Here is a 16,303-nt window from a genome sequence, read left to right as displayed (position 1 = left end):
ATGGAGAATGCTATTCATGACATCCAATGCTTTGTTAGACTGAGCTAAGAAGGAAGCTAATTAATGGAGCAAGCTTACTCCTGATTTCTCTTTACCATTCTTGTAGATGTATGGAGACATCTTCCTGTAATACTAAATAACATTCCCCAATGCTATGACATTACATTTTCCCATGTCTTTGCCTATCTCTCATGAATACATTTCTTTTACCAGCTCCCTCACAGGAGACACTACTCAAAGCTTAGAACTTACTCTCATTTTTCTCTATATTCTCTAACTCAGATTTAACCATCAAATCTTTATTTCCAACTTTAACCTAAATCAATCCCTATCATTGTGTTGTCCACATGCCCCTACCAAGTATTTGAAAAGAGGCTAGTCTGAACTGAGAGGTATATATGTAAAATACACAAGTAAAATATCTTAGTAATTTTATATTGATTATGGTAGTATTGCAGTTACATTTTTATTGAAGTCTGTTTTAGATATATTGGGGTAAATAAAATACTTATTAAAATTTATTTCAACCTGTTTCTTTTTACTTTAATGGGCCCTCTAGAAAATTTTAAACTATATATGTGGCTCACATTATATTTCTACTGGATAAGCATATCTACTAAAGCTGCCCCTCACAGCATGCTTAAAACTGGATCCATCACTAACAAAACCTATGACCTCTCTATGCCTCGGTTTCTTCATCTATAATGGGGAAATACTAATTGGAATAAAGAGATTAACTGTAAAAATAAATAAATAAATAAATAAATAAGAACCACACACAATACTTACCATATGCCAGACACTGTTTTACGTATTTTTCATATGTTAGCTTCTTTAAATCTTCCCAACACCCCAGTAAGACTAGCACTTCCATTTTACATAGGAACAAACAAGCACAGAGAAATTAAATAACTAGCCAAAGGTTACATGATTAGTAAATAGTGGAGCCCAGATCTGAGCACAGGCAGCATTAAATGACTATCTCTCATAACATCTACTTCAGAAACATCACAAAAACCAATTTAATTTAGGTAAAACATTTCAACCTGTACCTGGCAGTAAACTCCTTCAGTGTTTAACTATTATCACCATTTTCCCAGTCCCCAACGTACTTTTCCACATTTCTCAGCATGTCCCCACCTTTCTCTCCATTTCCCAGGTTAAAACCTCAGAATCAACTTTTAACCCGCCTCCCTGTTTTATCCCCTAATTTTAGTCAGCTACTTCTTACTCTTCTTTGAATGTTTTTAATGTACCTATTCCACTATTCCCACTACCACTTTAGCCTAACCTTGTACTCTCACACTAGGTGAATACCAAAAATAACTTAAATAGTGCTCATGTATGCTTCAAATCTACTAATTCATTTAAACCTCACTATAACCCTGTCTTTTCTCCAGGATTTCCACATCTGGGCTCTAGCAAGACCTAATGTTCTCAGTAGACCAGTCTTCATGGAAATCCAATTTTGTCATGTGATGGAAAATTTAAAGGTGTATGGGTTCTTTACACCAGCTGACTTAAGTATGTGAAAAAGGAACACGATGAATGTTCTCTATTGGGGAAAAAAAGGCTTAGAAGGCCCATAAAATTAAAAATTCTAGTCTCTTCAAAAATCTCGCATGGAGGGACACCTGGGTGGCTGAGTGGTTGAGCGTCTGCCTTCAGCTCAGGTCGTGATCCCGGGGTCCTGGGATGGAGTGCCACATCGGGCTCCCCGCAGAGATGCTCTCCTTCTGCCTACGTCTCCGCATCTCTCTGTCTCTCTCATGAATAAATAAATAAAATCTTTTAAAAAATATAAAATAAAAATCTCCCATGGAATTAAGTCTTAATTCAGCAGCCAAACATTAACAACTGCCCAATCTAGTCCCACCCTACCCATTCAAACGTACCTCCACTCCTCAATAAAAATTCTCTAGAATAGGGGCACCTGGGTGGCTCTGGTCAATTAAGCATTCAGCTCTTGGATTCTGCATAGGTCATGATCTTATGGGTCTTGAGATCCAGCCCTGCAGCAGGCTCTACGCTTATCAGGAAGTCTGCTTGAAGATTCTTTCCCTCTGCCCCTCCTCCCAAACTTCTCCTGCATGCTCTCTAGAGCTCTCTCTCAAATAAATAAATAAAAATCTTTTTTTTTAATTCTCCAGAGTAGACAAATAGATTTTTTCATTGTCTCTGGAATAAAAAATAATATTAATTCTTATCCTCAACCCTTAATCATTCATTGCCTCTCTGCCTCACAAATTTAAGCACATTTCTCCATAAACCTCCCCAAACACCCAGAATAAACTAATCTCTCCTCTAATTTATGATAAAACATGCCTTATACCACTCACTGTGGTCTGATATACTCAGTACCGGGCAAATGGCCCTAACAAGCGCAACCAGGCCATGAGCAATTGGAAGGTAAGCACGGAATCCCTTACTTTTTATCTTCTCCATGAGCAGCACAGGTCTCTACAAAGCACACATGCACATACCTATTTGGCAAATAGTTAATAAATAAATTAGGGATGGTGTAACTGAAATTATCTGTAAATGCTCTTAAATTTAGCCAACCTTATTTCCCTAACTAAAAAAATACTTCAAGGTACAGGAGCAACACTAAGTAACATGGTAGTGGTTTCACCGCATCTTCAAATTCATTATCTTTACTCCTCAAAACAGCCCAGTGAAGTGCACACTATTACACCCTTGTTAAGTGGGCTATGGTTTAAAGAAATATTTTTTCTCAAGAGCCCTCAGCTACTAAATGGCAAAGCTGGGACCACAGACCAGGCGAGTAGTCCAATGCTCTTTCCAATGTTGGAATTTACCTTTTATCTCCTTTTTCTCCTTATCACATAAGGTCGAATAACTAAAAGGAGAAAGGAATCAGATAAAAATCCTTGGTAACAAGATATGGTAAATTCACGATTTCAAATGAATTATCTGCTTGAGATAGCTTTTTTTTTTTCTTTGACTCATCGAGCGCAATGATGATCTGCAAGGCTGCCTTTAAAATTAAACCTCATCACCGTACTGTATTGTGAAATAAAAAACTATCTAAACCAGTGCCTTTCCTGACTCCCAAGTCCGACACCGCGTTCCCGTCCCCCTCCCCCACTGCCATCTACTCTATACTTACAAAATCTTAAGGCTGTTTCTCATCAAAGAATTAAGGAAGGAAGCAACCTTCTGAGGACACAGCACTTGACCATCAAACCCAACGGGCGGTCCTTGCTAAACGTTATAAACCATTGCTCTTTCCATACCTTACAGTCTCCAGAAATCAAGTCCTTTAAAACTCCATGTTATTTGTTAGACATTCCTATTTAATACCGAGTCACAAAGAACCTCAGTGCAGAGCAGTCTCAGTTCATGAATGGCCACATTGTTGGGTACTCTCCCTTCACACTGAAACTCAAATAAATGGAAAGACGTGGCGATGGATCCAAACCTGGGCTAACCGCACTGGCAGAGCCAAGAAAAACCAGAACGCACCGAACGCGCCCGCCTTCGCCTCCTCTGCAGACCTTCAGGCCAATCCAGGGGATGCGCGCAGCATCCCCCGGCCGGGCTGCACGCCTCGGCAGCCGCCAGCTCACTGCCCAGGTTTCCCTCCAGGTCGCTTCCGAGCCGAGGCGCTGGGGAAGGGTGCCTTCCTCCCCCTGCGGGTGGGTCGGGCCGCACACTGCACCCAGCCCGAGACCCCCGCCGCGCCAGCCAGTCTGGCACCCCCGCCCCCCCCAAACCCAGCTGGGAGGCGCCGCGGCCTCGGGTACCATCCCCGAGCCCCAGGGAGGATGCAGAGGAGGCGGGAGGAAAGCAGTGGCTCCGGAACGAGCCACAAGCCGGAGGAGCCTCCCCGAGCCTCCTCCGCTCCTCTACCCAGACTCACCCAGTTCTGCGCGTTATTATTGCTCAGCTTGACTTTCTTGCACAGGCTCCCGGGGACCTCCATAACCGCAGAGCGCGCTCGGGGGCCGGGAGCCTCGGCGCCCACAGGTTAGTTAGCTCGCGGAGAGGCCGGCGGGGGCGGGGCCGGGCTGGAGGGCGGGGCCTCCCCGCGCTCGGGTCGGCGCGCGCTGACGTACGCACGCACGCGCTCGCGCTCGTGCCTCCTCCTGCGTGGCGCGTCGCGGGCGCCTCCGCAATGGGGCTGGAGCCGAGAGGTACGTGTGAGGAGGGGCCAAGCGGCGGGCGCGAACCTTAGCCCGGGGTGGGGGGGCGGGGCCCTGGCGGGGCCCTGGCGCTCGCGTCCGGGCGAGCGCGCGCGACGCTCCTCCCCCTGGATTCTGAGGAAGGGGCGGGGCCGAGAGAGGTCGTCGTGGAAGTCTCCTGGCTTCTCCCCTGCGGGCGCCGCAGGCCTCTCAGGGTAAGGGCGGTACCTGGCTCCCGGCTCCCGGTCCCAGCGTGCTTGGCTCCCCGCCGCTCACGCCGGCTGGGAGAGGGCGTTGAGGTGGCCTCCTGCCCCTCTGGCTTCTCCTCCCTAAGCCTGGCCACCAGGCTGCTGTCTGCCCAGTCTGTATCCCGGGCGCCCTGGCCACATTTAAAAAGGGATTTTTCCAGCCGCGCAGAGGGAAGAACGTTTTACCAGACAATTCATTCTCCACAGGTTCCGTTTGGTGGCTTTAAAATTCTGCTCAGCGCCCAACTTCAAAAAAACAGTCAATGACCCATCCTTAGTCATCAATAATTAATATCTCGACCGGGATGAGTTGGTTATCCGCAAGGAGCCTTGCACTTTGGAGACCTCTCTTCATACCCAGAGGTATTCTGTCCAGTAATTCAGGTAGGCTCGAAGGATCCCCCTGAATGTTATTAGCTTTTCCGTAAATTCTTAGGGGACTGAAATCTAGGCTTAGGGAGGGCTGCTGGTTACCACACGGTAGAATGCCCACCTATGCAGAACATTTTCAAATCCACCCAATTATCACAGGGCTAGTTCATAGGAAAATGGGCTGGGATGGGGGGGAGCATCCTCCACGAGTTCTCGCCCCCCTCCCATTACGCGAAGGGTTTTCCACAGCTTACCCGTGGCACAGAAATAGTTGTTTGAATCTCTGCTCCTCCTTAACCCAGTTTTTTCCACCTCACACCACACGCACACCATCTTCAATCACTAAGACCTAAAAGCCATTGCTTTTTTTAATAACTAGCAAATTAGCAAATCAATAAATATTTATTTCCCCTACTGTTAATGTCTTTTATTAGGCCTTCCCCATATCCAAGATGAATCACAACCAATCCCCTTAACTAGGCATCCTCCCACCTGTGCAACTGCTGCCCACACCTGTGTCATACACTCCATTACTAAAATAGAAATCTGACCTTGTTTACTTGACCATGTAAAATGCCAGTAGTTGCCTATAGCTTTTCCTAGGGAGTGTTTAAGTTGAAGTCTGCATGTAGTACTGAATTTCAGTATACTTCTCGATTTTGCCAGTAACAGGAATGAACTTGGAAGTTCAAATGAGAACACAGCACCACATTTGGAATCAGCTGTCTCTCCAAGAAGTCCTCGGAAATGGTATTCAGAGGGAAATGATATAAAGAAATCACAATCTGGGCTTCTAGTTGTGCTTATTGCTTCTCAGTCCACATTTCTGAGCTTTTCCAATGAAAGACATTTTTAGGGTCAAAATACATCATGAGTTTGCATTGATACTCTCAGTTCAAAATCATGATTCCAGGCATCAGCAACCAAAAACAAGGAAATTACCAAAAAAGACTGGAATTAAACAAACAAAAACCACAGGATTATGTCGAAAGAACTCAGAAGCCAACTTCAAGAAGTGTTCTCGTGTCAAAGATGGCACAATTAGATTAGAGCTCTAAAGGGATAATAGCTATAAGGTATTAAAACAAATTATCTTTAAATGTAGATGTTGATATGATATTGATGATTAAAAGAGAACTCATTGTCATCCTTGGAGGATGCTAAGGAACCAACTCATTTTGAAAATATAAATAAAAGGAAAGAATTAAACATTTACCCTGCTTTCTCTGCATTATCTGTAAGTCAGATAATGAAAAAATTGATGAGGGGGCCCCTGGGTGGCACATTTTTCAGCTCAGGTCATGATCTCAGGGTTTTGAGATCAAGGCCCATGTCCGGTTCTGTGCTGAGCACAGTCACTTGAGATTCTCCCTCTCCCTCTGCCCCTCCTGCTTGTGCTCTCATTTTCTCTCTCTCTCTCTCTCTCTCTCTCTCTCTCTCTCTCTCTCTCCCTTAAATAAATAAATAAATCTTTTTTTAAAAAATGGATAAGAAGGGAGTGCCTGGGTGGCTCAGTCATTAAAACATTTGTTTTCAGCTCAGGTTATGATCTGGAGTCCTGGGATGGAGCCCCGCATTAGGCTCTCTGCTCAGTGGGGAGCCTGCTTCTCCCTCTACTCCTCCCTCTTGCTCTGCTGTCTCTCTCTCTCTCTCAAATAAAATCTTTTTAAAAATCAATGAGAAGTTTTCCTTGTAGAAATATAGCTAATAAATAAAGAAGGAAAGATTATAATATCACCATCTTTACCTTCTAATGAAATAACGGATAAAGACAATGATGCTCATGGCTGCTAACATCATGGAAATAAAGAACATCAGAACTTTTTTGCCTCCTCATGATTTTTTGCCTCCTGTAGTATTAATGCCCCTCACAATCACCTGATTCTAACCAAGCTTTCAGGTCTAATTGCCAGCTTATAGTTAATGCAGAGAAAAGAGGAAAATGTAAAATCACTATATATGCAAGTAGCCAAATTCAAATTGTGGAAAAGCCTACATCATAGTGAACTGATTCTTAAATAATTCAATTAAAGGGGGGAAAAAAACTAATGAAGAACTAAAGATTAAAAGAAAACTTAAGAGAACTATTCGACAATTGAAATATATGGAAATTTAACCACTGACTTGCATAAAGAATTTTTTTTTCACATGGAGAATTTTTAATGTATATAGCAAGGATTTTGAAGAGTCCCTGGATTCTTGATATTAAAAGCTGACAATTTTTTGGTAATAATAGCTCTAAACCTAGGTAGCTCTAAAATTAGAGCTACATATTGAAAGATGTGTCAATGAAATGACAATGCCATAAGTATTCAGAACTAAAATGAGGCTCTTGGAAATTAAAAGCAAGATAGCAGGAGTGGAAGAAAAGGTGAAGGTATCTCGCAGAATACAGAGCAAAAAATTCCCCAAAACAGAAGTGGAATTTTTAAAGAAAAAACAGTCCAGGAAACCCAACATCCAAATATTAGGAATTCCAGAAGAGAAAAATCGCAGGAGGAAATAACCAAGGAAATTATTCAAGAAAATTTCCTAGAAGTGAAGGACTTGAGTCTCTCCCCAAATGTCCAGCTCAGCACATAAAAATTGAACATACAAAACACAGCACTGTTGTTTGGAAATCCTACAAGCTTCCCAGGAGGAGATTTCAAAAGCAAAGAATCAGGAATGAAAATAAATTGAGGGTACCGAGAAAAACACTGAGAGCTAGAAGGCCAATAGAACAATATCTTTAGAGTTCCAAAAGAATTTCCAACCTGAAATTTGGAGTTACATACACCCTTTCTCAAGAAATTATTGGAGGATATGCTCCACTTAAATGGAAAAAGGAAGACATGGCATTTAGAAAACAGGAGTTTCCACAGAGGAGACAGCTGAAAAGGAATTCCCAGGTTGATGGTGAAGGAAGATCTAGGGATGACTACCATGTACTGGGTCTGGAGGATACTCAATCAGAAGGGTCTCCAAGAAGTCAGAAGGCCCTTGGAGAGCCTTGTTTAGGAAGACAAAATTAATAGAGCATCTGATAGAGATGACCATACTGAAAATGATTCAGGCAACTGAAACGGAGTTTGAGGTTATATTAGTCATAACTATTTAGAAAAGTAAGTCATCAAAAAGGACACATTTATCACACCCTTTCCAAACAAACTATATCTCCGGGTAATCAAATAGTTGATGAAGAATAGTTCATACTGATAAAATTTTAACTAATAAATGCAGAAGGATTGTTGGAACTTAAAAATTACCATTTTTGATGGGTAGCAAGGAAGGCACTTGTTTTGATGAGCCCTGGCTATTGGAGGTAAGTGATGAATCATGAATTCTACTCCAGAAACCAATATTGCACTGTATGTTAACCTAAAATTTAAATTAAAGAGAAAGGAAAGAAGGAAGGAAAAGGAAAGGAAAGAAAAATCACCATTTTAGGGACATGTGGGTGGCTCAGTGGTTGAGCATCTGCCTTTGGCTCACGTCATGATCCCAGGGTCCTGGGATCAAATCCCGCGTCAGGCTCCCCATAGAGAGCCTGCTTCTCCCTCTGCCTATGTCTCTGCCTCTGTGTGTCTCATGAATAAATAAAACAAATCTTTAAAAAAATGAATAAATAAAAATCACTATTTTAAACACCTGATGAGGTAATTAATATAGGCAATAATCATTAATGTCTACTGAAAGTATTAGGTGAAAGATAGTGTGATGGTTAATTTTATGTATCAACCTGAATGGCTCACAGAGAGCCCAGATATTTGGTTAAACATTATACTGGGTGAGTCTGTGAGAGTTTTGCTGGATGAGATTAACATTTGAATCAATAGACTAAGTAAATTACTCTCTAAAGTGGGTACGCCTCATCCAATCATTCAAAGGCATGATTAGAACAAAAAGATGACTCTTCTGCAAGTAAGAGGGGACTCCTGCCTTACTTCTTTGAGCTGAGACATTGGTCTTTTCCTGCCTTCAGACTTGAACTGAAACATTGGCTCTTTGATCTCAAGCCTGCTATCTTTCAGACTGGAACTTATGCCATCAGCTCTTCTGACTCTCAGGCTTTGGAACTTGGAGTGAAACTACCATCAGCCCTTCTCCAGCTTGCTGACTGCAGATCTTGAGACTTCTCAGCCTCCATGATCACGTGAGCCAATTCCTTATAATAAATCTCCATCTATCTATACTATTGGTTCTGTTTCTCTGGAAAACTCTAATAGAGGTAGGAAAGAGAATTTTACAATGGAGGGATGAGGCTGATACCACCTGTACCCACTTAGCGATTTTAGCATCTTCTAAAACTGGTATACCGGATATCATGTACCTTAAATGTGATATAATGAGAAATCCTCAGCACTAATTGTCCTAATTTGTGTTGTTCAAGAAGTAGGGCATGGAAAGAATATGATTACAAGTCATTTATTTGGGAGGTGAGCCCAGGAAACACCATTAGTAAAGTGGGAACATGATACAGGAACATGAAGGAAGTCAATAAAGCAGCCATTGTAAGTAACTGGAGCTTAATCCCACTGAGTAACTCTGAGAAAGTGTTGAATATATGCTTCAAAACATATCTGAGAGGAGAAAGCTGGGATATTTATACCTCTCCCTTCAGTCATTATTCAAGGACTATTCCTAGGGAGTGGAGTGTTCATTCCCTGGTAATTTTGGATTGCAATTCATACAAGTAGAGAGGGCACTGGTTCCAAAGAAAGCCTTTATGTGAAGAAATAGAGGTATATTCACAAGTGAAAGGATGATATGTTCCACAATAGTAGGGGCTGAAAGGATATGCATGCAGCACCAGAAGTGTTTGCTATAACCTCTTATGAGTATTCTTTAAAAAAAAAAAAGAGCAAGGATATATGTCTCTCTTCTTTTTTACATAAGAGGTTACTTATTTTTAAGAAGAGAACAATAAAGAACTCCACAAAGAGAACCACACACAAACACACACACACACACACAAAGGAAAGGGAAAAAAGAAACTATCTTCAGAGTAAAACTATCATGGTAGAAAGGAAGGATGTTTTCCTACATGGCTCAGCAATTTTTTTTTTATAAATTTATTTTTTTTATTGGTGTTCAATTTGCCAACATATAGAATAACACCCAGTGCTCATCCCATCAAGTGCCCCCACTCAGTGCCCATACCCAGTCACCCCCACCACCGCCGCCCACCTCCCCTTCTCCCACCCCTAGTTCGTTTCCCAGAGTTAGGAGTCTCTCATGTTCTGTCTCCCTTTCTGATATTTCCCACTCATTTTTTTCTCCTTCCCCCTTTATTCCCTTTCACTATTTTTTATATTCCCCAAATGAATGAGACCATATAATGTTTGTCCTTCTCCAATTGACATTTCACTCAGCATAATATCCTCCAGTTCCATCCACGTTGAAGCAAATGGTGGGCATTTGTCATTTCTAATGGCTGAGTAATATTCCATTGTATACATAAACCACATCTTCTTTATCCATTCATCTTTCGATGGACACCGAGGCTCCTTCCACAGTTTGGCTATTGTGGACATTGCTGCTAGAAACATCAGGGTGCAGGTGTCCTGGTGTTTCATTGCATCTGTATCTTTGGGGTAAATCCCCAGCAGTGCAATTGCTGGGTCGTAGGGCAGATCTATTTTTAACTCTTTGAGGAACCTCCACACAGTTTTCCAGAGTGGCTGCACCAGTTCACATTCCCACAACAGTGTAGGAGGGTTCCCCTTTCTCCACATCCTCTCCAACATTTGTGGTTTCCTGCCTTGTTAATTTTCCCCATTCTCACTGGTGTGAGGTGGTATCTCATTGTGGTTTTGATTTGTATTTCCCTGATGGCAAGTGATGCGGAGCATTTTCTCATGTGCTTGTTGGCATGGCTCAGCTCTAAATCACACATACTTGGTCATAGTAATATATACACATGTGTGATGGTGACAGAAGAAGAAAGAGAAATAAATCTTCATTTTCCAAGGTGAGAAACCCATAGATATTGCCTAAAGCTTAAAGACCAAAAGTAGCAATACACCTATTATTTTAAGATATGGAAATATGTACCAAAAGATTTACCTGAAAGACTTAAGAGTCGTTGCCTCTAGGGAAGGAAAATTGGGAGAGGAGATGAAGATGATGAGGGATTTGTTCTTTGTCTTAAAATTCCTTATGGAATCATTTCAGTCTAAACTATTTAGATATATCATTTTGACAACAATGTACAAAAAACTTTTTTAAAATTTTGAATTCAAGGTCAAACGAAGTGAGCATGTGGAGACAACCCTTAAGATGTTTGGCTTAAAAAAAGGAATAGAGAAATGAAAGAGAGCTGAAGACCAATACAGAATCAAGGTAGGATTTTTTTAAAGATTTTATTTATTATTTATTATTTATTTATTATTTATTATTTATTTTTTATTATTATTTATTATTTATTTATTTATTATTCATGAGAGAGAGAGAGAGAGAGAGAGAGAGAGAGGCAGAGACATAAGCAGAGGGAGAAGCAGGCTCCATGCAGAGAGCCCAATGCGGGACTTGATCCTGGGACTTCAGGATCACACCCTGAGCCGAAGGCAAACGCTTAACTGCTGAGCCACCCAGGCATCCCAAAGTAGAATTTTTTTAAAAGAAAGGATAAACTAGAGCAAATTATATGCTGATGAGAATGACCCCAACAAAGAGCAAAGGTAATTAACTGATGGATAGAGATCCTTGAGGGTTGGAATCCAGGGCACAAGTGAAGGTGGGCCTTTGATGAGGAGTAGGTAATACCTGCAAAATAAAGTAAAAAGAGAAGACAGGCACAGATGCCAGCCCATTGGTATAGGAGGTGGGATAATGAGAGACTTTGCACTGAGGGTTTTTATTTTCTCATGTAAATGTGAGGTAAAGCCATTAGTGAGAGAGGACCATCTGAGAACTACTGCTCTAAATAATGGATGGGCATTCTTAGATACCTGAGATAGTTACCCTTATAACATATTGTATATTCCAACAGTCATTAAAACTGTAAAGAGCACATTAAATATTTTAAGCTAAACCAAGGAGCTATAAAAATTAGAAACCCCAGAGCAAAGTGTATCTTAACCCTTTCAGGAGCACAGGTATTCTCAAGAAGAGGGTAACGGTAATGTAAAAGCTTGGTAATATCATATTGTAAGTCACTCACCCAGGTGGTAGCAGAGCATCAGTCTCAGAAGGTGGTCTGAGATGAATAGAACTTAAAAGTTGCTGCACAAACCAGAGGTAATGTACATGAGCATCCCATTCATCCCCCCACCCTCTCTATTGTTAGTTAAACCCCCACCAACTGAGAAATGGAAGGGATGATTGGAAGGCAGACAGGGATATTTTATTTCCATTTGGAAGGAATCACTGGAGATTCTGAAAAATTCCCTTTCATCCAGTCACTTCAAGTCTCTAGGCTTGCAGGAGGCCAGTTTGTAGAGAAAATCACCCCTGTGGTCAAGGCCATTCCATTTCTTCACATTTTGCATATATGGAGAAAATACATGAAGATATCTAAAGACATATCTTCAGCAAGGGGATTTGACTGAATAAAGAACAAGAGAAATAGGGCTGAAAAATCCTTGAAACATCACCAATTTCATCTGAAGCATTTTCTGGTGGTTATTGCTATTTTTTTACCTTACAAAAAAGCCCCCAAATAGTGAATTTCATAAGACGAGTTACTAAAAATTGTCACATTTTAGAATTATGGTTTGTTCATAATTCAAGAGATCTTTTTCACAGTGAATAGAGACAACTTGCTAGAGCTCTAGGTTTTCTACTAACTTAAGAACCTTGGGTAAGTCATGTAACTTCTGGGGTGAAGCAGGGGATCAGTTGGATAAATTCATCTCAAGGAATTTTCCAGTTCTAAAATTATTCTCGATTCTTTTTTTGTAAGATTTATTTTATTTATTTGAGAGGAAGAGGGAGAGAGAAGCAGACTCTGTGCTGAGCAGAGAACCAGACTTGGTCCCAAGACCCTGAAATCATGACCTGAGCTGAAGGCAGATGTTTAACTGACTGACCACCCAGGTGCCCCTTATTCTAGGTTCTTAATTTAGGTGTCACTTGTACCTGAAAACAAGAATTTAATCAAACCCACAAATTATCTGTAAGAACCTTACTGTGTAAAACATTGTGTTAATAATTTCTGTATGTTAAAGTAGCTGAGTAATAAGTAATGGAAAGCAACACCGAACACAGCATATATTCTTTTCCCTAGATTCTTTCAGCATAATTATGATGAAATACATCCATGTTGTTGTGTGTGTTGACAGTTTATTCCATTTTGTTGATGACTAGTATTCCATTGTACAGTGTTAAGATTTTGTTAAATTAACATTTGTTAAGTAGAGCACAGGTGCTAGATGGTGAATTTTGGCTTAACAGTAGAACACAAAAGAAATAAGAACCATTATTACTCATAGGTCCTTGAGGAAGTACATGGCACACTTTGAGAGGCCACACAAGGTCAGGTGCAGGCAGAGAAAGAGGCAGGACCTGGGGCAAATGCCTTCATTGGGATCCCAAGGTGGAATGCTCTGGGGTTCCCAGGCTAAGGCCAGATTGATTAATTCAAATCAGAGAGAGCAGAGTTTCTGGTAAGCTCTACAGGGGTCTCATCTTTATTTTTTTTTTTTAAGATTTTTTTTTTTTTTTTTTTTTTTTATTTATTTATGAGAGAGAAACAATGAGCAGGGAGGAGGGCCAGAAGGAGAGGGAGAAACACACTCCCCACTGGGCAGGGAGCCTGACAACACAGGGCTGGATCCCAGGACCCTGAGATTGTGACCTGAGCTGAAGGCAGATGCTTACTGACTGAGCCACCAGATGCCCCTCATCTTTTTTTCTTTTTTTTCAAAGATTTTATTTATTCATGAGAGAGAGAGAGAGAGAGAGAGAGAGAGAGAGAGAACAAGCATGGGGAGGAGCAGCGGGAGAGGTAGAAGCTGGCTCAATCCCAGGACCCTGGGATCAGGACCTGAGTAGAAGACAGATGCTTAACTGACTGAGCCACCCAGGTGCCCCTGTGGGGGGTCTCAGGGGCACATAGGGGAAAGTCCTGGAAGGCCAGTTAGACTGTTGATCACAAGGGCAGTTGGGGAGGTCTTATCAGGACATTACATTTGCTTGTGACTCTGTGGGCTGTTATCTAGGGTATGTGCTTGTATGAAGGGCTAGTGTCAGTTTAAGGTCCCTGCAGGTCCCTTGGTAAGCCAAAATAGATGCCAAGGCAGCAATATCATGGAGTAGTTTAGTTAAACTCACAATATGTGGATATGCCGTGATTTGTTTATTATCTGTTGAAGGATATTTGGGTAACTTCAATTTGAGGCTCTTGCAAATAAAATTGCCATGAACACTCATATGCAAGTCTTTGTGTAAGCAGATACTTTCTCCCCCTACCCCCCACCCAGGGAAAGAAACCTAGGCATATCAATACTAGAGGAATGACTACGCCATATGGTAGACATATATATATAATTTTTTGAAAAACAGTCAAAACCATTGGTAAATGGTGGTACAATTTTACATTCCTGCTAGCAGTGTATGAGGATTATAGTTGCTCCGCATTCTTGCCAATAGATTGGTATGGTTGGTCTTTTTAATTTTAGTCGCTGTAATAGTATGCAATAGTATATCATTATAGTTTTAATTTTCACTTCTCTGGGAGCCTGGGTGGCTCAGTGGTTAAGCATCTGCCTTTGGCTCAGGCCATATCCTAGAGTTCCAGGATTGAGTCCTGCATCGGGCTCCCCACAGGGAGCCTGCTTCCCCCTCTGCCTATGTCTCTATTCTCTCTCTGTGTGTCTCTCATGAATAAATAAATAAAATTTTTTTTTAAAAAATTGCACTTCCCTAATCACTAATGATGTTAAACATCTTTTCATGTGCTTATTTGCTATCTGTATATTTTCTTTGGTTAAGGATCTGATCAGATCTTTTTGCCCATTTTCTAATAGAACTGTTTGTTCTCGGGATCCCTGGGTGACGCAGTGGTTTGGCGCCTGCCTTTGGCCCAGGGCGCGATCCTGGAGACCCGGGATCGAATCCCACATCGGGCTCCCGGTGCACGGAGCCTGCTTCTCCCTCTGCCTATGTCTCTGCCTCTCTCTCTCTCTCTCTCTGTGACTATCATAAATAAATTTAAAAAAAAAATTTTTTTTTAATGAATTGTTTGTTCTCTTATTACTGAGTTTTGGAAATTCTGTATATATTCCATCTCAGACATTTTATTCTTCATCTCAAGAAGTTCAACATGGGTCTCATTTTATTTTATATTTTTCTTTTGAGAAAGTGAGAGTGGGAGAGGCAGAGGGAAAGAGAGAGAAACAATCCCAAGCAGGCTCCATGTCCAGCACAGAGCCCAGCTTGGGGCTCAATTTCATGACCTGGAGATCATGACCTGAGCAGAAATTGAGAGAGCCAGCATTTAACCAACTAAGCTACCCAGGCACCCCAACATGGGTCTCTTTTTAAAAATGTATCTTCCATGCCTCCATTCCACATGAGCAATCCTTCCCCTACTTGTTTGAATATATGTAAAATAACCATTTTAACATCCTTATCTACAAATTCTGTTTTCTGTGTTTATATCTCATCATATTGACTCATTTTTCTCAGTCTAGGTCATATTCTCCTCTTTCCCTGCCCCTTTCCTGCTCCCTACCAGACTCCTGATGTTTGTGAATTTTACCTTGTAGCATGCTGCATGTTTTTGTAGCCCTGTACATTTTTTTTCAGCTTTATTCTGGGTCATGGTTAGGTTAGTTAGAAATAGTTTGGTCCTTTCAAGGCCTTAGCCTATGACTAATTGTGCCCCACCACTCAGAATACCATTTTGAGTACTTTGCCCAAAGCCAAGGATTTCCACTCTGGCTAGTGGGAACACAGCCTATTTTCAGTTGGTTGTGAGCTCAGGGCATATTCCCCTTTGCTCCTTTTGGATGGTATTTTTCTCTGCTCGATATTAGTTTTTCTCACTTGCCTTTGCCCCAGTGCACTTTCTGCCATCTCTGGAGCTTTCTCTGTGGTAGTTCTGTCTTCTTAAGTACTATATCCTGTCTTCCTGACTCCCAGCATCAACTTCCTAAATCAGCGGGACCACAGATTTCTGCCTGGATTACTCTGCCTGCACTGTGGCCAGGAAACTCTGTCTCAGATATTAAGCTGAGGCAGCTGTAAGGATTAATCTCATTATTTCCCAATCTCTCAGGGATCACTGTCCTGCCCTGCCTGGTATCCAATGTCTGAAAGTCATTTTTTCAAATATTATTTTAGTGGGTTTTGTTAGCTGTTTCTGGTGGGAGATCAGATCCAGTCACTGATACTTTATCTTCCTAGAAGTAGAAGTTGCTTTTTTCTGTGGTTACTTTTATAGTAATAACTTCTTTGCCTTTTTTTTTAGCTTCACTATTTAACATATATGCTTAGTGTAATTTAGTCTTGACAATTTAAAAAGTGTGTCATGTCTTTAAAATGATTTTATTTTTAAAGATTTTATTTATTTATTTGAGAGAATGAGCAGTGGGAAGGGGCAGAGGGAGAGAG

The 16,303-nt window shown here is 41.4% G+C and overlaps 2 protein-coding genes across 10 annotated transcripts in view; one reads left to right on the top strand and one right to left on the bottom strand.

Moving 5' to 3' along the window:
* The window catches only part of PAPSS1 (3'-phosphoadenosine 5'-phosphosulfate synthase 1), a 183,279-nt gene that overhangs the window by 90,415 nt on the left and 76,561 nt on the right, over positions 1–16,303 (bottom strand). The window contains exon 1 of one of the 4 annotated variants that reach the window (XM_026017570.2): positions 3,884–4,120. The exons of 1 other annotated variant lie outside the window; for it this stretch is intronic. In XM_026017570.2, coding sequence (XP_025873355.1) covers positions 3,884–3,946 — 63 coding nt within the window. In that variant the 5' untranslated portion in view covers positions 3,947–4,120. Of the gene's footprint in view, positions 1–3,486; positions 3,591–3,883; positions 4,121–16,303 lie in introns of those variants that run through there. 2 more of the 4 variants (XM_026017569.2, XM_072755518.1) reach the window with 2 other exon arrangements.
* The window catches only part of SGMS2 (sphingomyelin synthase 2), a 173,189-nt gene continuing 160,958 nt past the window's right edge, over positions 4,073–16,303 (top strand). For 2 of the 6 annotated variants that reach the window (XM_026017563.2, XM_072755523.1), the window contains exons 1-4: positions 4,226–4,360; positions 4,601–4,777; positions 8,764–8,900; positions 10,991–11,089. The gene's annotated coding sequence lies outside the window, so the exon portion shown is untranslated. Of the gene's footprint in view, positions 4,158–4,225; positions 4,361–4,600; positions 4,778–5,431; positions 8,070–8,729; positions 8,901–10,990; positions 11,090–16,303 lie in introns of those variants that run through there. The other 4 variants (XM_072755519.1, XM_072755520.1, XM_072755521.1 and 1 more) reach the window with 4 other exon arrangements.

This window comes from Vulpes vulpes, chromosome 4 (assembly GCF_048418805.1).
Source record: "Vulpes vulpes isolate BD-2025 chromosome 4, VulVul3, whole genome shotgun sequence".
NCBI lineage: Eukaryota > Metazoa > Chordata > Mammalia > Carnivora > Canidae > Vulpes > Vulpes vulpes.
Note: the sequence above shows the minus strand (reverse complement) of the source record. Positions and strands in the feature narration are given on the sequence as shown.